A 21,483-nucleotide genomic window follows, 5' to 3' on the forward strand; every position below is an offset into this window, starting at 1 on the left:
AGTGCAGTGTGATAGTCTTTTAAGTCCCCATGTATACACAACACCCCTATTTTCCGACCCGTATACTCGCTGGTTTGCATCCAGTTGGCTCGTACCAGGGTTACAAGACTCCCTGAGTCCAATAGGGCCACAGCCGGGGTGCCTTCCACTTCAACCCGACACAAATGTTCCATATTGGGACCTTTTGGGGTGCCCATTGCACACATCGGTTCGGCATATTGAGACTGGCGGTACCCAAAGTTTGTCCATGGGCTCAGCCAGAGGGTGGCAATCAGCTCTCATGACCTGGTTCCTGGCACTGCCAGCAGATTATGGGGCCCCTTACTTCCCCAGATAAGTCTTGAGCGGCCTTCCTGGGCTCCGCTCGCCGAACCAGGGGTGGAGACTTAGGGAACCTTCCTGTTACCATCCGGGGAGTCCCCCCTGTAGCTCCATACCTTTCTATGAGGTCTATCATCTGCATGGCATTAGTAGGGGATGCATGTCCGACCCATGTCTGGAGGGAGCGCGGCAAAGCCCTCCAAAACTTATCAGTCACTATGCAGTCCAGCATGGCAGTGGGGGACACCTCCTCAGGCTGCAACCACTTTTGTAACAGGTGCATCAGGTCGTAATACTGGGACCGAGCCGGCTTGGAGGGGGTAAACTCCCACTGGTGTACCCGCTGGGCGAAAACTAACACATTTACACCAAGACGTGCCAGTATCTCACCTTTGACGACCGTGTAGTCCACCCTTTTCTCCGTGGGTAGGTCCTGATACGCTTTCAAAGGTCCTGGAGCCAGTAACGGAGCAATGACTTCTGCCCAATGGTCCTGGGGTAGCTTCTCTCTCTCTCAGCGACTCCTTCGAACATCTCCAGGTACGCCTCCACATTGTCTGAAAACTCCATTTTGGGAACCGCTGTACGAACCGCTTTAAGGACATCATGGATTCCCTGGATAGTTCCTTTTGTTCTGTGCTGCCGTGAGATGTTGTATCAACAGCTGATCGGTTTCCTGCTGCTGCTTCATAGCCTGCTGCTGCATAGCCTGCTGTCGCATGGCCTCCTGCTGCTGCTGCATGGCCTCCTGCTGCTGCATAGTCTGCTGTTGCTGTGTAGCCTGCTGCTGCATAGCCTGCTGCTGCTGCCGCATGGCCTCCTGCTGCTGTGTAGCCTGCTGCTGCTGTCGCATGAGCGTTTTTACCGTGGCCTCCATTTCTGGAAAGTTCCCCCCCTGGGTCTGTGCCACTCGTTTCACCCAGGACATAGGCTGGGGTACAAATCAAAAATAAGAAAAACAGCCTGACCTCATTGCGTTTGCACACATTCAGTCCACCAATTGTAGGGATTCGCTCTGGTTTGTAATGGCAGGGCTGCAGTAACGAGGCAACACACAGGCTTAAAGTCCAATATCAATGGTTTAATGTCACGTTGCAAACAGCAGATTAACAGAAAGGAAAAACATAAATATACTCCAGCTTGAAGAACTACTGGTCCCAGACTCACCCCTTGCACGGGATGGGCTTAACTAAGCGGCTGCCAGGTCTGCTGGGAGAAATGTATCTCCCATCCAGTAAAACACCCTTTACTGTACCACAACACGTAAAAAGACGGACACCACCGGATCACAGATCAGACGGTGACCACAGTGCCTCCATCTGCCTCATTATAGGGAATCTTGCACCAGAGGTTCCGACTAAATCACGTATTTCAGAGATTTACACGGAAACCTGGTGTAAGCGCTCAGCGCAGGATAATTGTGAGCTGAGCCTTACTGTGATCTTTGGGAGGCAGAATGAAATAAATGAATAAAATCAACAACAGGTGAAGAATTGATCTTATTTATTTTTAACGCCATTTCTCCTGCGATATACGTGACTAGACAACTTTATTCTTTGGGCCAGTATGATTACAGTGATATCACATTTACATAATTTTGTACGTTGTGTCACTTTTACACAATAAAATCTATTTAATAGAAAAAAAGAATTGCTTTTGCTTTACTCTAAAAGCTATAGCTTTTTTTATTTTATGTTTGATGGCTTTTTGTATTTTTGGCTGCTGTCACACACTAAAAGACCACTTTTTTTTTTTTTTCTTTTTTTGCAAAAACTAGTTTTTGCATTGTCGTATATTGAGAGCTATAAATTTTCCATATTTCTGCCGACAGAGGTCATGTGAGGGCTTGCTTTCTGAAAAATGAGTTGACATTTTTATTGCTACCATTTTTTGGCACATGACATTTTTAATCACATTCCATTCCGATTTTTGGGAGATAGAATGAACAAAAACCAACAATTCAGAATTTATTTTTTTTTTGGGGGGGGGGGGGGGTTATGCCATTCTGCTTATGGTAAAATTGATAAGGAAGCTTTATTCTTCGGGGGTCAGTATGATTGCAGCGATAAGTGGATAACACATTTTAAAAAAAATTTTATGCTTTAGCGTTTTTACACAAAAAACAATTTTATAGAAAAAATTTTTTTTTTTTAATCGCTTTATTCTGACAGCTATAACCTTTTTATTTTCCGCTGATAAGCAATCAAACAGCTCTGTTTTTTTGCAGGACAAGACGATGTTTTCAACTATACCATGTTTATCTGCATTTGTCTTTTTGATTACGTTTTATACCACATTTTGTTCGTCGGTATGATCATAAAGCATCTTTTTTGGATTTTTTTTTTAAAGTGTTCACTGAAAGGGTTAACTAGTTTGACATTTTTATAGTGCGGGTCGTTCCAGATGCGGCAATACCAAATATGTGAACTTTTTTTTTGGGGGGGGGGGAGGGGTTCAGAAAAATATTTAGGGGTACAGGTTTTTTTTTTTTATTGATTGATTTAAAAAAAATATTCTTACAACTTTTGTTTTTACTTAGTACTACTATCAGACTTTCAGCACTGTGATCACAGTTCTAAAGCATAGCCTATACAGTAGCATTGCTAGGCTTTATAACCTGTCAGTTCTACACACAAGTTAGTTAAACCATGCACTGCACATGATCCAACTAACTTGCTAGAGCCTAGTGATCTGGATGACGACACCGGGCCACCACGTCAACGATAGGACTCCCGTGATGACGTCGCAGGGGTGCCGATCGGAGGCCAGAGTGGACTCCCTGCCTCTTCCTGCCTTCTAAATGCTGCGATCAATATTGTTCGCAGCATTTAGGGGGCTAAACTGCTGACACCGCTCCTAGCAGTGAGTGCCGGGTGTATCTGTGAACATTGCTGAGCACCCGGCGGCAATCGCGCGCAAAATCGACTGGACGTATCCATACGTCAAAAGGTCAGTAAGTACTTACTGACCATGGATATGTCCAAGGTCATGAATGGGTTAAGTTCTTGATGATACAATAAATGGGTAATTGATAGTTGCAATCTATCTGATCATACTCCAGAAAACAGGATTTTTGGGTTGCTTACCGTAAAATCTGTTTCTCGGAGCCTTCATTGGGGGACACAGAGACCATGGGTGTATGCTGCTGCCACTAGGAGGCTGACACTATGCAAATAAGAAAGTTAGCTCCTCCTCCGCTGTATACACCTCACCGACAGGAAGTAAGATATCCAGTTAGTGAGAAAGCAGTAGGAGAAACCACAGAATAGAGAATAAACAGACAACTCAACTGTAACCATAAGACACATAGCAAATAGCAGGAGTTGTAAAACATGGGAGGGTGCTGTGTCCCCCAATGAAGGCTCCGAGAAACAGATTTTACGGTAAGCAACCCAAAAATCCTGTTTTCTCTATCGCCTCATTGGGGGACACAGAGACCATGGGACGTCCCAAAGCAGTCCCTGGGGAGGGAAAACAAATATCAATCAGGCCAGCGGACTCACCACCGCTGCCTGCAGGATCCTTTTTCCTAGGCTGGCATCTGCCGAAGCATAGGTGTGGACCTTGGAAAATTTCACACACGTGTGAAGAGATGACCAGGTTGCAGCTTTGCAAAGCTGCCGAGCAGAAGCTGTGTGATGCACCGCCTAGGAGGCACACACTGCCCGGGTAGAGTGAGCTCTAATTCCAGGAGGGACCACTCGATGCTTGACCCGGTAGGCTTCCAAAATTGCCGATCTGATCCAGCGAGCAATAGTAGCCTTGAAGGCCGGCTGACCTTTCCGCGCGTCATCTGGAATGACGAAGAGGGAGTCTGTCTTCCGCAAGGGAGTCGTCCTAACAAGGTCGACTTTCATCACACTGACCAGGTCTAGCTTGTTCAAGTAACGTTCAAGAGTTGGACCCGGACAAAAGGACAGGAGAACAATATCCTCATACAGGTGGAAAGTGGACACCACCTTAGGAAGGAAAGAGGGCGGAGGCTGCAGGACCACCTTATCCTAGTGGGGTACCAAGAAAGGGGAGCGACAAGAAAGGGCCGCCAATTCCGACACGCGCCGGATGGAGGTGATGGCCACCAGGAATGCTACCTTCCAGAAGAGAAGGGATAGAGAAACTTCCCTGAGAGGTTGGAAAGGTGGACCTTGCAGAACCTCGAGAACCAGATTAAGATCCCATGGATCCACAGGAACACGGTATGGAGGTGCCGCATGAGCCACCACTGAAGGAAGGTCTTGACCTGCGGATGGGAGGCCTATGTCTTCAGGAACAGAATGGAAAACGCCGAAACTTGACCTTTCAAAAAGCTGAGGGCAAAGCCTGCATCAAGGCCTGTCTGGAGGTACGCCAGGACAGAAGGGAATGAAAAAGGACATGGGCGGAATGTTATTGGCCTTGCACCAAGTGAAATAAGCCGTCCCCGTACGATAATAAATTTTGGAATACGAAGGCTTCCTAGCCCGGATCATGGTGTGAAAAACCTGATCCGAAGAACCAGACCGTTTCAGAACCGCGGCCTTAACAGCCATGCCGTTAAATAGAGCGGCTGAGAATTAGGGTGGCAAATCGGACCCTGAGAATGCAGATCTGCTCTGTCTGGAAGCTTCCAGGGGGCGTCCGCGAGCAGGTTGATGACGTCCGTGAACCAAAAACTTCTGGGCCAATCCGGAGCGATGACGAAGACTGGAACCCCTACCGCCTTGATTTTCTTCAACAACTTGGGAAGAAGAGGAAGGGGAGGGAAAGGGTAAGGGAGCTCGAACTGAGACCAGGGAATGGTCAGAGCATCTGCGCCCGCTGCAAGAGAATCTCGGGCCCTGGATACGAACTGTGGGACTTTGCTGTTTAGGCGATCTACCTCCGGAGTCCCCAAATGACGGGAAAGCTGATGAAAGACGTCCGGATGTAAGGACCATTCTCCCGCTGCGAGACGTCGCGGCCGAGAAAAACGGCGGCCCAGTTGTGCACGCCGGGAATGTGCACCGCAGAATCACTGGGACTGATATCTCTGCCCAGTGAACAATCTTGGGCACTTCCGCTAGAGCTGAGGAATTTCGTGTCCCCCCTTGGAGATTGACATATGCACCCGCTGTGGCATAGTTTGTCTGAATACGGAGTGCAGACCCCTGAGCATTTCCCAGAGAATGAGAGACAGATAAATCGTCCGTATCTTGAGGACATTGATAGACAGACTTGTGTATTGAGTCGACCACCGACGCTGAACAGCGCGATTGCGAAACACTGCACCCCTGCCCAAAGGACTGGCGTCCGTTGTCACAATGACCTGCCCAGAGAAAGAGAGAGAGAGGTGACGTCAGCCACCAATTGAGGGATTGTTTGACACAGGGCGAAAGGTGAATTGGCCGATCCAGGGAAAGGACAGACCTGTTCTACCGAGACAGGATGGCTTGTTGAAGCAGTCTTGAGAGAAATGGGTAAAGGGAACCGCTTCGGCCGTTGCCACCATCTTTCCCAAGACCTTCATGGCTGACCGGAAAGATGGAATCCGTGTGCTCTGCAGTGACCGTACATCTCGCAGCAGAGAGATCATTTTCTCTAGTGGAAGAAAAAAACCCGGATCGACGGGTGTCGAATAATAGGCCTAGAAACACAAGACGTAGTGTCGGAACAAGCAGGACATCGTTTGTCGACAAGCCACCCTAAATTGGACAGGGTGTAGAGGGTAGATCTTGCGAGTCTGGTGAACAAACGGAACTTTGATTAGAATGTCGTCGAGGTACGGAAAGAGGACCAGACCTCTGATCCTCAACAAGGCGATCAACGCCGCCATGATCCTTGGAAATACTCTGAGTGCGGTGGTGAGACCGAACGGCAGGGCGACAAACTGGTAGAGGTCCTGGTGAAACACGAAGTGCAGGAATTTCTGATGCCCAAAAAGGATGGGCACATGCAGATAGGCATGTTGAATGTCTATTGAGCCCATGAATTCCGGCGCTTCTATGGAAGCGATTACTGAACGAAGAGACTCCAACCTGAAATGTCGTAGGCGGACCCTCCTGTTCAGTAACTTGAGGTCCAGGATGGGCCGGACCGCGCCGCTTTTTTTTTTTTTTTTTTTTTTAACCACAAACAGGCTTGAATAAAACCCTGTGAAACGTTCTGACTCGAGAACGGGGACGATCACCCCGGAACTGAGGAGGGAGGCGATGGATGCAAAAAAACCCGGAACTAAGGTAGGTGTCGTGATAGTCATGCTGATGTGGACCGTCCAGTTCTGGATCTGGAGGATCTGCCCTGAGAGGAGTGAGACCGCCAGGAGGGAGTGGGCTTAAAGGAGACCTTCTTCCTATCCTGGCGTGCTTGCGGCTTTGTTGGTTGGACAAGGCTTCTGCCGTCGCGAAGCGGTGGAAAGACCGAAATCTAAACTGACGCCTTGGAGGAGGTCTACGAGGCTTGGACTGAGGGAGAAGAGAGCTTGTACCTCCAGTGGCGTCTTTAATAATCTGGACCAGCTGGGATCTGAAAAGATGCGATCCCTGAAAAGGCAGATTGGTAAGGGACTTTTCTGAAGACAAATCCGCCTGCCAAGCCTTGAGCCAAATTATACGCCGGATTGCAACAACGTTGCTAGACGCTTGAGCTGCGCAAGACGTGGCATCCAAGGAGGCTGAGACCAAATAATCCCCTGCATGGGAGATCTGGTTGGCTAGCTCGGCCAATCGCTCTGGTTGGGCCCTATCCAGAATGCCCTGGCGGAAATTCTCCGCCCAGGTAGCTATGGCCTTTGCTACCCAAGTGGAAGCGAAGGCAGGACTTAGCACCGTCGCAGCCACTTCGAATGCTGACTTTGCTAAAGATTCTATGATCCTGTCGTTAGAATCTTTCAGAGACGCCACAACTGAAATCGGGGGGACCGTGTTGTTAGATAGTCTGGACACGGGAGCGTCAACAGCGGGGGAAGCCGACGTGGTCGGTGAGCTCTTGAGAAAATGGATACCGTACGCCGAGGCGCTTCCCTCATTGAAAGTGCCTGGTCGGATTTACTCTTTCCCCGGTAAGACGCTTGCCAAACTCAGAGTGCCCGACTGAACGAAACCTCCTGATCTGAGGATTTCGCAGGGGAGTCTGTGATTTCGAAGGAGTGGTTAAACGCTGCAATGAGGTTCTGAACCGTAACCTTCATGTCCGCGTCATGGTCCGAATCCAGCTCTAAAATCTCTTCGGATGGCGCGTCCGAGAACGCTTCGCCTGACTCAGGTGAGGAGGCACGGGAAGAAGACTGCTGGGACGGACTATGTGGCGAGATGGGACGAGGGGAGGATTCCGGCCGGAGAACTTGCCTGGGTCTTTTGCGACTCATGCTGGCTGGCTCAGATGGAGCCTCTTGCAACCTAGTGGATACTGAAGAAGTATCCAGGGGCAACTTATCAAGAACCGCCACTGACTGGGGAGTGGACTGACCTGAGCGAAGTTTGCGTTTGCAGAAGAACATGCAAAGAACTTGAACTAAAGTGCCCGTGGGAGCAGGGGGGCGAGCATGATCAGGCTTAGTGGCACACATAATGAGGGACAGTCACTGAAGGAATGCCGGAAGATTGGGGGACAGGGAGGAGGGTGTCAGTCTGCCGAAGCAGAACTACTCACGGTCTGTTGTCCTGTGGATAACCCCAGTACGCGATGCTGCACAGCTCGTCTGGATTTGCACGGTCGCAGCAGAGTGCAGTGTCCGGCTGACAGTGTCTGGTTGACAGGAGAGAAAATGGCGGCCGCCTGAGAAGCACGAGAAGGAAGCGCGCTTTTCCTGATAGGATGGGCGGAGCTAACCACCGACGCTGAACATGACTCTGCCCGCTGACAATGGTGGGCTGATCGCCGCCTCAGGGCGCCTGGGAGCAGGAGGGGAGGTGGTGGGCGGGCTTAGAACGGGCGGGAGGAAAAGCCGCCTGAGAATGAAGGAGGGGGCGTGGCCGCGATGCTGGACTAGGCCCAACACTGCCCGCTGACAATGGTGGGCTGATCGCCGCCTCAGGGCGCCTGGGAGCAGGAGGGGAGGCGGTGGGCGGGCTTAGAACGGGCGGGAGGAAAAGCCGCCTGAGAATGAAGGCGGGGGCGTGGCCGCGACGCTGGACTAGGCCCAAACTGAAGCCGGGGCCTAAATTAAGTGCGGCGGCCGCCTGTCAGCAAGGGGTGGCGCGGAGGTATCGCAGCCCGAACGCTGCTGTCTGAAGCCTGGCAGAGATGAAGAAAAACGGGCTGTGGGGCACATGCGGCGGCAGTCTGGAAGTGCGGGACGGTCGCGGAGGCCTCGCAGCACCTCCACGGCGACCGCTCCTGAAGGATGTCTGAAGCTGCTGATGGAGGATGCGACTGGGGCCCTATACTTACCCTGTCCTCGGACCGTTCCATGGAAAACCTGTTGGAAAAAAGGTACCTTGAACGTCCTTGTAGAAGTATGTCCACGCCTCATCCAAACCGACAGGCTCTGGTAGGCGAGTGGGTGGGAGACGGGAGACGAGGACCATCTGGATCGCTGACACGAACCCGTGCTGGCGGCCGCCTGAGAAGGCTGTTGGTCCTGCTTCGGAGAGCTGTGAGGATACGGGGTGGCAGTACACGCCGTACTCACAGTCTCTTGTGGGACTACAGATGTGACTATTCACTCTGTATCCCTCCGAAAGATCTGAAAAGAAACGACGCACACTGAGGTAGATATGGGTCTATGAAAGACCTGTGTCCACCTCCTACTGACACTAATCTAAACTGGATATCTTACTTCCTGTCGGTGAGGGGTATACTGCGGAGGAGGAGCTAACTTTCTTATTTGCATAGTGTCAGCCTCCTAGTGGCAGCAGCATACACCCATGGTCTCTGTGTCCCCCAATGAGGCGATAGAGAAAAATCTATAATTAATGGAAATTGCCACTATAAAAAAATGAAGCCGCGAACTTTGTGAAAAACCAAACGCTGCCGCCTGTTTCAAAAGTTGTTGCACTTTACTATTCTTCTAAATACGACGACTTTATAGGACCCTACTTGGTAGCAAACAGTATTAAAATAGGAGTAAAACATACCTGCAGGGCACTGTGCACTGGAGAAACTCAACCATCTTCTGTGCATGTTGTTTGGACGCGTAGTAGAAGTCCAGCCCATCTAAAGAGAGGTGGTAAATAATGTAGTACGTCAATAACCAAGCACTCTGCTCACAATATACTGCTGGATCGGTTACATGGTGGGCACAATAGAACATCACCGACGCATAATGGGATCTGTCAGGCTCCATCACATTGATGGGACAAATAGCGCTGCAAAGCTTGACGATAAAGTTGGCCAATGAGGAGTTATGGTGTCGGTATAAGGTCCCTGCCTTAATCTGTTTCTGCGGATGCAGCCAGCAAGGTGACATATCACACAACTGGTGGCCATGGCCCAGTCCTAGTCTAGGGTACAGGTTTCCCGGTCAACAGAAAACCTACAAGTAATCCTACAGATGCACTTAGTAAATTTGCAAAAATCTGGTCACTTATGCTCCTCTACATGTCGCCGTAGATGCCGTCTCACTATAAGTGCATACAGAAGCCTCCACTCCACCCCAATCCATTCTTCTGCCTCCCTTCCCTTTTCTTGCGGTATATATCACCCTTTATTTCATTTAATGAAAGCAAACAATAGTTTTCTGCTATTCCAAGCAGTCGTTTATTACTTGGATGCACAATGCTAGGCAATTCCATGTATCTACTTGAAGTCATAATAGGCTTTTATACATTTATCTCTTGTAAAATTCAATATAAGATTGTTAAATGGTAGTGGAGATTCTCCTTGACACATTTGTGCGCACACACGTTAGATCTATTGTAATCGTTTATCAAATACGTTTTTATATCTTAGAAATGTAATGGAAAATGACATTAACCATTCCCTCTTCATAGTATAGCAGTCGCTTCGACTTCGAGATGAAAACTTTGATAATGTAGTTTCCCTTACCGTGGATTTCTTTAACACGTAGGGTGTTTTGATGAAGTCTGTGTTTCAAAATAATTTGCTCTAAGTAGTAGAATGTCTTCTTATGAAGAACCTGGGGAAGAAACGAATTTCTATAACTAATAGAAGATTCACTTTAAAGCAGAACTCCATCCATATAGTGCAAAACAGGCTAAGAATATACCATTACCTGGGTCGTTTGCCATTTTGGCTTTTTTCCCCCATGATATGGTTCTGCTAATGCAGTCTACATTTCACATCATGCCTCTGGCTTTGCAAAGAGAGTGGTTTCATAATCTTTGCCCTGTTCAGAGTCGTCTTACGATAAGAACCAGCAGTCAGACATCTGTCATTGCAGATTCTTAGTGTATGCTATGTGCTGCAGCTTCAGCCTGACTCCCCCTGCCTTCTGCTTGTGATAGGCTTGTGCCAGAAGTATCTCTTGTCCTGTATGCAAATTACTTGGCTTTCTGGCTCTACAAATTTCTTGGCAGAAGGTGAACTCCATACGTCCAAGCATCATTCACATGAATGAAAGTTAATTGATTTTCACCACAAAGATTATAAAGGTGGTACTTTTAAAGGGAACCTGTCAGCAAGATTGTGCACAGTAACCTACAGTGTTGTGAATTCTCTTACTTCTGAGTCGGGGCTCCCTCTGATGGTTACTGTGGGTAGTGGAGCTGGCCGGATTGACAGAAGTCTGCCACCTGACGATGATGATTGGAAATCTGGGGTTACTGATTAGGAGTATTTAAGTGAGCAGGCTTCCCTCAATTGTTGCTGGTGATTAGTTCTTCCTGTGCAACTTGAGGTCTGCTGTCTCCTGCCTGACCCTGCATTTTTCAGCTAAGTTGTTCATTTGCTAATCCTTTGCTTCTGATCTGGTTTTGCCTCTTTCTGCTTTGCTGTGCGGGTTCAGCGTGCTCCCTGCTGGGGCTATGCTGGACCCCACTCCATGTTACAGCTTGTGTCAGTTTGTTCAGTCCCCTGTTATATTAGTCTCTTTTGCTTTGCTGCCAGTTTACACCAGAATGCTGATATAGTGGGGGAGAGGTCGTGAGACCTCAGTGTTTTTTTGTACATCAGACATGTTGCATTTTTTAGGGTTTTTGCGTGATTGCAGTGTCTTTCCTTTCCTATCTAGACAGTTTGGGCCCCAACATTTGCTCGGTCTATTTTCTGCCTGTGTTTGTCCCTCATCTGGTCTCACCGACAATATATGTTTGGGGGCTATTTCTTTGGGGTTCTACTCAGGGGCAGTTTAGATTTCACCTTTCTTGTTTTAGGCCTAGTTAGTTCTCCGGCTGTGTCGAGGCGTCTAGGGCATCGTAGGTACGCTCCATGGCTACTGTTAGTTGTGTAGTTAGGATTAGGGGTCTGCATTTCGCTAAGTGACCAACCTTTCTGGTAGCCTAGCCTATTTCTGCCATCCTCCTTGGTGACCTATTCAGAACACTACAGTGTCAGGTCGGCGCCGTGGCTCAGTGGTTAGCGCTGCAGCCTTGCAGCGCTGGGGTCCTGGGTTCGAATCCCACCAAGGACAACATCTGCAAGGAGTTTGTATGTTCTCCCCGTGTTTGCGTGGGTTTCCTCCGGGTTCTCCGGTTTCCTCCCACACTCCAAAGACATACTGATAGGGAATTTAGATTGTGAGCCCCATCGGGGACAGTGATGAAAATGTGTGCAAACTGTAAAGCGCTGCGGAATATGTTAGCGCTATATAAAAATAAAGATTATTATTATTATTATGAAATCCATCTTGTGGTTATTGTTTAATCTTTATCTGTAGTTTTCAGTTATTGAGATTCTCGTGCTTCAGGACGGCCTGTGCGAGGTCTTCATGTGGTGTTCTGATTACGTATTCATTTGTATGGCTTCTGACAGGTCACTGATCCCTCACTGACCTGCAACCTATTTTACATACTGAACATAATATGTTTTAAAAAAAAAAAAAAAATCATGATCAACAGGCAGGTGCCGGTTCATTGTAATCAGTATAACGGCGCTGACCTGACACAATCTTGCTGACAGGTTCCCTTTTTGAGGCCGAAAACTCCAATGACATTTTTCAAGAAACCCAGGTATTTTCTGAGGTTTTCAGATCTTTTTTTGAAGCGTTTTTTAAAATTATTTTTCCCCTTTTATTTTGTCAACCGCTTTGAGGAGATTTCATCAGAAATCCACATAACAGTAGTGGCATGTCACTTCTTTTTTTTCCCACGAGAATGGTTTTCAAAATCAATAGGAAAAGTATTGAAGACAGAGCAGCATTTGATGTGGACCTTGAAGCAGATCCATTTCATAATCCACATAAAAAGCTCCATCTGAACACACTTTTAGATTGCACATTCCATTTTTCAAAATGTCCTGTGGGAAATAAGAACAGTCACCAGACTGGTTCTTATGGACGACTACTCCGCTTTTCCTTTGATCATCTTCGATTCATCTCCCTGTTTATATGGAAAGCAGCAGAGTTTCTTACCTTTTGGCGGACCTGAACCACGGCTTTCCAGAAATCCTTAGCTTCTACTCTATGGCAATCATCACACATCTGTGACTGCACCACATAGTCCACTACAAAGACTTGCTGAAGGATTGCGCCATTCATCACCTGTTGGAAAATACATAGTGTGAGCCGTCTACTAAACTGCTACAGACGCACAGACACGTAGCACTTCTCCAATTACAGTTGCCAGTATGAAGAACACTCGGAATAACTGCTGTCACTTCCAAGAATCTGGAGCCGTGATGACAGAGGTAACAAGCGTTTCATTACACATATGTGGCGCAATGAGACTACATACCTCTTTCTGTATCGTTAATTTCACTTTCAGTCTCTTTGAATGAGGTTCTGTCCAAATAAAGCCGGCATCGATAAGACGCACCTACAGAAGAATGGCACACAGATTCAGACTTTCATTTTAATAACACTGTCAACACAGAACTCATTTGAAATCTGGAAGCAGCAGAAAAAGGTGTGTGAGATAGTATGGGAGGGCAAGTGACACCAAAACCGAAGATCACAGGCTACTACAACCATTGCTCCTCCTGTACCAAGATAGTGCAGCTACAGCTGGGGGAAGGCAGCTAGCCTACTCCCGATTGAGAAGGCAGAGAAGCACTAACAGCGCTTCCTCCATGATCCCCGTGATCATGTGATCACTGGGTGCAGAGGGGGCGAAAGAGCTGCAATGTCCCAACAGATTCAAAGCAGTGCAGTCAGGAGGCTGAATTTGCAGAGTAACTGGGGCCAATATGCCAGCACTAGATACAGGAAAAATCAGCAAAAACAAAAATGCACTTAAAAGGGAATCTGTCACCCCCTGCGACATATACGACCTATTAACATAGGCATACAGGTAATAGAAATGTTAGTCACTAGTCCTGCCTCTATGCCTCATATTAATGAATGGTCTTGTTGTTGAGAAATCATATATTCTGTCTTTGTTACTGTTTTCTTCCAGGCTCTGGGGCGTGTGGTACCTGGAAGAAATGACTACCCTGTATTCAATCATTGCATTACTTACTCCCTCTCCCATCAGTGTCAGTTACGGCCTCGAAATCCCACGTCTCTACCCTGTATGCCCTCAGAAATACATACTTGATCCTCCCTTCTGTGGGTACTGTATTCAGGGATCTTTTGTGCAGGTGCCGGCGACTTCCACTCCAGTGACCTCCGGTGTGCGCGCCGATAAGATGCTCTCCCCACTTCTTCCCGGCATAGTCATCTCCATGTACATAAGGTTCCTAGCTACGACTGTGCAGGGAGGAAGTGGTGAGAGAATCTTATCGGCGTGCACACTGGAGGTCACAGTGACTCCCCGGCACCTGCGCAGAAGATGCCTGAATGCAGTGCCCACAGAAGGGAGGATGTGGTATGGATCTCTGACAGAGTGCACGGTGCAGGCGTGGGATTCTGGGGCCATAACTGACGCTGATGGGAGGGGGGGCAGTATTGTAATGAGGATAGGGGGCAGACATTTCCTCCAGGCACCACACGCCCCAGAGCCTGGAAGAAATCATTAACATATAGAAAGAATAAACAATAAAAAGACCATTAATATGAGGCAGACAGGAAGGACTAGTGTAACATTACTATCACCTGTATGCCCATATTAATAGGTCATACACGTCCCAGGGGATGACAGATTCCCTTTAAAAGTTGAAATGCCCCTTAAAAAGAATAGTATGATCTTGCAAGAAAACACAATGTTGTAAAAAGAAAAAATTTAAAAAATTATATTAGATATATGTATATATATATATACTGTGTGTATATATATATATATATATATATATATATATATATATATATATATATATATATATCTCTCTATAATCACATAAAAGAAAGAAAACAAAAGCGCTTGCAGCTCAAAAAGTTTTTAGCCCCAGTGTTCAAAATATTGAAAAAAAATTACCTGCAGAAAATGGGACCACCATTTTAAATGCTTTTCAGTGGTCATTTTCAGTCTTGAAACAAAGAATTTTTTTTTAAAAAACTACCGTATATACTCGAGTATAAGCTGACCCGAGTATAAGCTGAGGCCCTTAATTTTGCCACAAAAAAATTATTGACTCGAGTATAGGTCGAGGGTGGGAAATGCAACAGCTACTGGTAAATTTCAAAAATAAAAATAGATATTAATAAAAGTAAAATGGTGGCCCCATAAGATGCTCCATATAAATATATGCCCCATATAATGCTGCACAAAGGTTAATGGTGGCCCCATAACATGCTCCATATTAATATATGCCCCATATAATGCTTCACAAAGGTTAATGGTGGCCCCATAACATGCTCCATATTAATATATGCCCCATATAATGCTGCTGCTGCGATTTAAAAAAAAAATGACATACTCACCTCTCATCGCTGCCAGCTGCTCCTCAGCATCACCGGCTCTCTGCAGTGACTGTTTAGGCAGAGGACGCGAACTGTTATGAATGGGTCACCGAGGACAAAAAGGCAAAACAAGCTAAGCCACAGAAAACCAGAGTGGTTGGTAACTATGCAGATTGCGGAACCCTGATCTTACCACACAACTAGCAGTAGCCGTGGAGCATGCCTACGATGAACCTAGACGCCTCGTCACGGCCGGAGGACTACATAAGCCTAAAGCAAGAAAAGGGAACACTAACTGCCCCAGAGCAGACCCCAAAGGAATAGATAGCCCCCACACATGTATTGACAGTGAAACAAGATGAAGGCACAAACACAGGCAGGAAAATAGGCTCAGCAAATGATGGGGCCCAAACTAACTAGACAGGAAAGGAAAGGGAAGACACTATCTGCAACCTGCAAAAAACCCTACAAAAACAATGTCCAACACTTCTGAAAGCACAATTAACCCTGAAGTCACTAGACTTCTCCCACTATATCAGCACTCTGAAATATTCTGAGACAGAGCAAAAAGAGACCGAACTAGTAAGGGACAAAAAGCCAATTGGCAAAATACTGATAAATAAGAGTGGAAATTAAGCTCAGCCCCCAGCCGGGGCTGGCAGACCACACAAAAAACTGAATAGACCAACAAAATCAAGTGTGAACATTAGCAGAAAAACTTAGCTTTAGATGACTGGAACAGAGCTGAAAACCAAGAGCTGACAAGCCAGAAGGAATCACCAGCAACTGAATAGGGCGTTGGCCGTCTTAAATAAAATCTAAGAATCCTGAGATCCAATCGTCATCCTCATTCTCAGGTGGCAATCTCCACCGATCAAACCAGCCGCACCACCTCCCGACACCACCAGAGGGAGTCCAGAAGGGGAACCAGAGAATGAACTCACAACAGCGAACTAAACACGTCATTGCGCTCTCTGACCTGAACATCACAGCCAGAGGATGCGGGAGACTGAGCGCAGCGGTGGAATGGGGACAGATGAATATGGCATGGCTCACCCTCCCCCAGTGCTACTCACCCTCCTGGCATCTGCTTATCCGGCTCTGCTACATCTCAGTCCCGGCATCTGCATCTCTCTTCCTGTCTTCTTCCTGTGCTGGTCACATGGTTAACTCATTAATGTCATAAATATGCTCTCCACCACTATGGGAGTGGAGACGCGTCCATATTCATGACTTTAATAAACGGTACCATGTGACCAGCACAGGAAGAAGACAGGAGGAGAGAAGTAGACGCTGGGACTGAGATGTAGCAGAGCTGGATATGCAGATGCCAGGAGGGTGAGTATGAGGTCTCCTGCTCCCCTGCCGGCTTTCTGGCGTATAACTCGTGTATAAGCCAAGAGGGTCTTTTTCAACCCAAACAAGGGGCTGAAAAACTCGGCTTATACACGAGTATATACCGTAAATAAAAAATGTGAAAAATAGACTTGTTTTTTTTAATACTTCCATCCCCCTCCATAAAAATAAATAAAAGTAATAAAAGCGACATAAAAAATTAGGCCTTGTTTGGATATATAAATAATGTTTGCCACGTCGTGAAAAAAAGCAGCATATTGTGAATATCCAAACAAGAAAAAAAAAAAAAAAAAGCTCTTAAAGCTGCATGTAGGAAAAAACAAGAAACACATAGAAAATATGCCTGGTCATGAACAGAGGAAAATGGACTTGTTCTGAACTAGATACAAAATTGATTTGTGAAAACTGTCCTGACTGCAAAGAGTTAAGTCAATGCTTTTGTAAAAAATGTCCTCATTTTGTAGACCATACATCAGGCTGACACCACCGAACACAAGATACTGTACATAAAAGAAAAACAACACAACATTTGCCAAATAAATGTAGCGCACATTCCACGTCTGTATCTGCCGGGTATCTTGTAATTGTATCTACCACATTACGGTGCCATGTGACTCTACAGTCGGAGACGTGATCTGCTCTACAGAAACACTTTGCCTCAACAAACACAAACATTACAGGTCGCTAACTGGATTTAGCTCCATGCTGGGCAAAAATAGAAGGCGATGCTAAGACAGAATAAGCCGATCACCCTGATGATGTGTTTGTGGCTCGGAGACGTAATCTCCAGGTCAGCTCAACACAAGCAGCTGACATCCAGCACACGAGAAATCAACCGGTCAGGCCAGACTGGTCCATGAACATTTTTAGTGGTTCACTGATGAAGATAACAAAAAAGTTTTGATTATGTAGTCAAATCAGTCCACGGAGGCTCTTTACAAGGCAATCTGCATTTTGGATTCTTTCAATAATATTGTGTTTATCTGGGTTCCTCTGGTTTCTTTCCACACTCTAAAGACATACTGGTAATGAAATTGGCCCATGTGCACATAACGAGACATTAGATTGAGCCTTACAGGGGACCCGGACAATCTCCTCACAGTATAGTGAATAGAAGTATCATCAATGCGTCACATACGTAATTTCTCTACATATAGGCCGATACTTCAACATCCCCACTGAAACCCTTCAGTCAGCAGCCTCCAAACTCCTGTCCCTTACATCATCCTTTGGACTTACTCAGTGGTCCTCCTCAGCCACCCACACAGATGGACATACTAATATTAGACCTGGTCTTCACCTGCCTCTGCTCTCTTTCTAAAGGTACTGTCACACTTAGCGATGTACCAGCGATCCCGACCAGCGATATGACGCGGTCAGGATCGCTGGTACATCGCTAAGTGGTCGCTAGTGAGCTGCCACACAGGCAGATCTCACCAGCGACATCGCTAAGGACGGGGGTCGCTACTTACCTGTCACACTAGGCGATCCCGACGTCCTCCCGCCCGGCTCCACGCTCATCGCTCGTCTGTCCAGAGGAAGCACCGCAGGAAGCTGACGACGAGAAACAGTCCTGGACGTTCTCGCGCGATCAGCGATAACCAGCGGGGGAGCCGGTCGTTGGTAAGTATCAGTTGGTAACGTCACAAGTTATAGCGATATTGCTAGCGATATCGCTTAGTGTGACAGTACCTTAACTTCACCACCTCCCCTCTCCCTCTATCTGACCACCATCTACTCACTTTCTCAGCCCTGTCCTCCTCTCCTGGCACCCATGTCCAGCAACATGCGCACCCCCGCAGAATCCTTGAACACCTAGACGCCCACGCGCTCTCTAACTCTATTCTACCACAGGCATCCATATCCTCACTCCAAGACACAGACATTGCCACTGCTTTCTACAATGCCACTCGTGCATCAGCTATTGACACGGTCGCCCCTCTCTCGTTTATGGCAGAATGCGACGTACCAACAGACAACCCCGGCACAAAAACACCACGAAAAAGCTCTGGCAAGTGTCCAGGGCTGCAGAGCAGCGTTGGAAAAAAACAAATTTGCAAGATGACTTCACTGCATTCAAACAGGCCACACTCGTTTTCAAATCTGCCCTCACCTCTGCTAAACAGGCCTATTTCACAACCTTCGTATCTTCCCTATCCTACAATCCCAAACAGTTATTCAAAACTTTCAACTCCCTCCTCCCCCCCACCACTGCCCCCTCCAACCTCCCTCATCTCTGCTGAGAACTTTGCCACACATTTCAAAAATAAGATCGACCAAACAAGGCAAGTCTTCATTGTTCAACCACCACAACCCCTTTGTATACCAGACCAATGCCCAAACCCCATAACCTCCCTCTCCAACATCACTGAAGGGGAGCTTAATCGCCTCTTCTCCAAATCGCATCTCACAACCTCTGTACTTGACCCCATCCCATCTCCTCCCCAACCTCACCACCACACTTATCCCATCCCTAACCTACCTCTTAAACCTATCGCTAATGTCCGGTACCTTCCCTTCTGCTTTTAAACATGCCACAATCACGCCTATCCTTAAAAAGCCAACCCTCGACCCAACCGCTATGTCCAGCTATCGCCCAATATCACTGCTCCCATTCGCTTCCAAACTCCTGGAGCTGCACGTCCACGCTGAACTTTCCTCCCACCTCTCATCTAACTTGCTCTTTGACAATCTACAATCTGGTTTCCGCCCTCACCACTCCACTGAGACAGCCCTGACCAAAATTACTAATGACCTACTTACAGCCAAAGCAAAAAGACAATACTCTATACTCCTGCTTCTAGACCTGTCCTCTGCATTCGACACAGTTGACCACTGCCTCCTACTACAGATCCTCTCCTCCTTTGGCATCAAACACCTCGCCCTATACTGGATCTCCTCATACCTTTCAAACCGCACATTCAGCGTCTCCCACTCCCACACTACCTCCTCATCCCACCCTCTCTCTGTTGGAGTCCCCCAAGGCTCTGTTCTAGGACCCCCTACTCTTCTCAATTTATACCCTTGGCCTGGGTCAACGCAAAGTCCCATGGATTCCAGTACCACCTTTATGCTGACGACACTCAGATCTACCTCTCTGGCCCAGACGTCATCTCTCTGCTGTCCAGAATCCCGGAGTGTCTATCAGTCATATCCTCCTTCTCCTCTCGCTTCCTCAAGCTCAACGTGGATAAATCTGAACTCATCATCTTTCCTCCATCTCACAGATCTTCCTTACCTGACCTATCGATCACAATTAATGACATCACGCTTTCACCAGTACCGGAAGTCCGCTGCCTCGGAGTAACCCTTGACTCTGCCCTGTCCTTCAAACCACACATTCAAGCTTTTTCTACCTCCTGTCGCCTCCAGCTCAAAAATATTTCCAGAATCCGTCCTTCCCTCAATCTACTAAAATGTTTGTGCATGCCCTCATCATCTCCCGCCTCGACTACTGCAACATCCTTTTCTGTGGTCTCCCTACTAACACCCTCGCACCTCTCCAGTCCATCCTTAACTCTGCTGCCCAACTAATTCATCTCTCTCCTCGCTACTCCTCCCCTCTGCAAATCTCTTCACTGGCTTCCATTCCCTCAGCGTATCCAGTTCAAATTAATAATACTGACCTACAAGGCCATCTATAACCTGTCTCCCCCATATGTCTCTGAACTAATCTCCCGATACCTTCCCTCACGTAATCTCCAGTCATCCCAAGACCTCCTTCTCTCCTCCACACTTATTCGCTCTTCAACCAACAGCCTCTAAGACTTCTCCCAAATAGCCCCCATCCTCTGGAATTCTTTGCCCCAACATGTTCGACTATCAACCACATTCGGATCCTTCAGACGGAACCTGAAAACCCATCTCTTCAGAAAAGCTTACAGCCTGCAATGACCCGACTACCTCCTCACCACTACGGGAGATATCACCTCAACCAACACCGGAACTGCTGCAACCCACCAACCTACTGTCTCCTTCCCCACCATCCTGTAGCATGTAAGCCCGAAAGGGCAGGGTCCTCTCTCCCCTCTGTATCAGTCTGTCATTTTAAGTTTGTTTATTGTAAGTGATATCTGTAATTTGTATGTAACCCCCTTCTTATGTACAGCACCATGGAACCAATGGTGCCATATAACGAAATACTAATAATAATAATAATAATAATAATACAGTCATTTGTCACATAACATTTTTTGATAGCTCTCTATTATGATTTTTAGGAGGCAGAATGAACAAAAAAACAAATTCAAGAATTGTTTGTGATTTTTTTTATGCTGCTCACCATGTGGTAAGAGACTGCTTTATTCTTTGGGTCAGTACGATTACAGCGATACCACAGTTATATAAATTTTTGTACGTTTTACCGCTTTTAACCAATAAAAACAATCACCGTAATATGAGGTTTATAAGATGCACCAGATTATAAGACGCACCCCAAATTTTGAGGATAAAAATAGGCAAAAAAACTTTTCTTTAATAAAATGGTGGTGCTTCTTATAATCCATGTGCCTTATTGCTTCCAGGGAGTGGTGGCTGCAGTGAAGTGGGGTACCAGGGTCGCTGCTGGCAGAGGCAGGAGTGTGGTGATGCTGCGGACCCCAGACTGGGAGAAAGGGATGTTGGGATGTGCGATGCTGCAGGTGTTCGGTGGTGCGGGGGCTCCAACGACATTTTGTGAAAGTCCGCTGCCCCTGCACGTTCATGGCTTACTATGTGGTGGACTCCGGGAAAATGGCTGCCGGGGGGCGGCCCATGCGCAGATGGAGATCTTGGCACGGAGATGCCATCTCCTGAGATCTCGGTGCCGAGTTTTCCATTTTCGCATGCATAGCCCACCGCAGCCATTTTCCCGGAGTCTACCGCATAGTAAACCATGGAAGTGTGGGAGCTCTGGGCTTTCACAGAATGTCGTCGGAGCCCCCAAAGCACCGAACACCCGCAGTGTCGCACATCCCAACACCCCCTTATCCCAGCTTGCAGCCTGCAGCAACACTCCACTCTTGCCTCCTACAGCAGTG

General features: G+C 47.3%; 1 protein-coding gene across 4 annotated transcripts in view; it reads right to left on the reverse strand.

Annotated features, from left to right (window-relative positions):
- Positions 1-21,483, reverse strand: part of NMD3 (NMD3 ribosome export adaptor) — a 90,211-nt gene that overhangs the window by 32,372 nt on the left and 36,356 nt on the right. For all 4 annotated transcript variants that reach the window (XM_073578953.1, XM_073578956.1, XM_073578955.1 and 1 more), the window contains 4 exons: positions 13,068-13,148; positions 12,746-12,874; positions 10,264-10,354; positions 9,354-9,432 (listed from right to left, as the gene is read on the reverse strand). In XM_073578953.1, the coding sequence (XP_073435054.1) occupies positions 9,354-9,432; positions 10,264-10,354; positions 12,746-12,874; positions 13,068-13,148 (380 nt within the window). The remainder of the gene's footprint in view (positions 1-9,353; positions 9,433-10,263; positions 10,355-12,745; positions 12,875-13,067; positions 13,149-21,483) is intronic.

This window comes from Dendrobates tinctorius, unplaced genomic scaffold, assembly GCF_039654945.1.
Source record: "Dendrobates tinctorius isolate UK_male_01 unplaced genomic scaffold, ASM3965494v1 ptg000060l, whole genome shotgun sequence".
Lineage (NCBI taxonomy): Eukaryota > Metazoa > Chordata > Amphibia > Anura > Dendrobatidae > Dendrobates > Dendrobates tinctorius.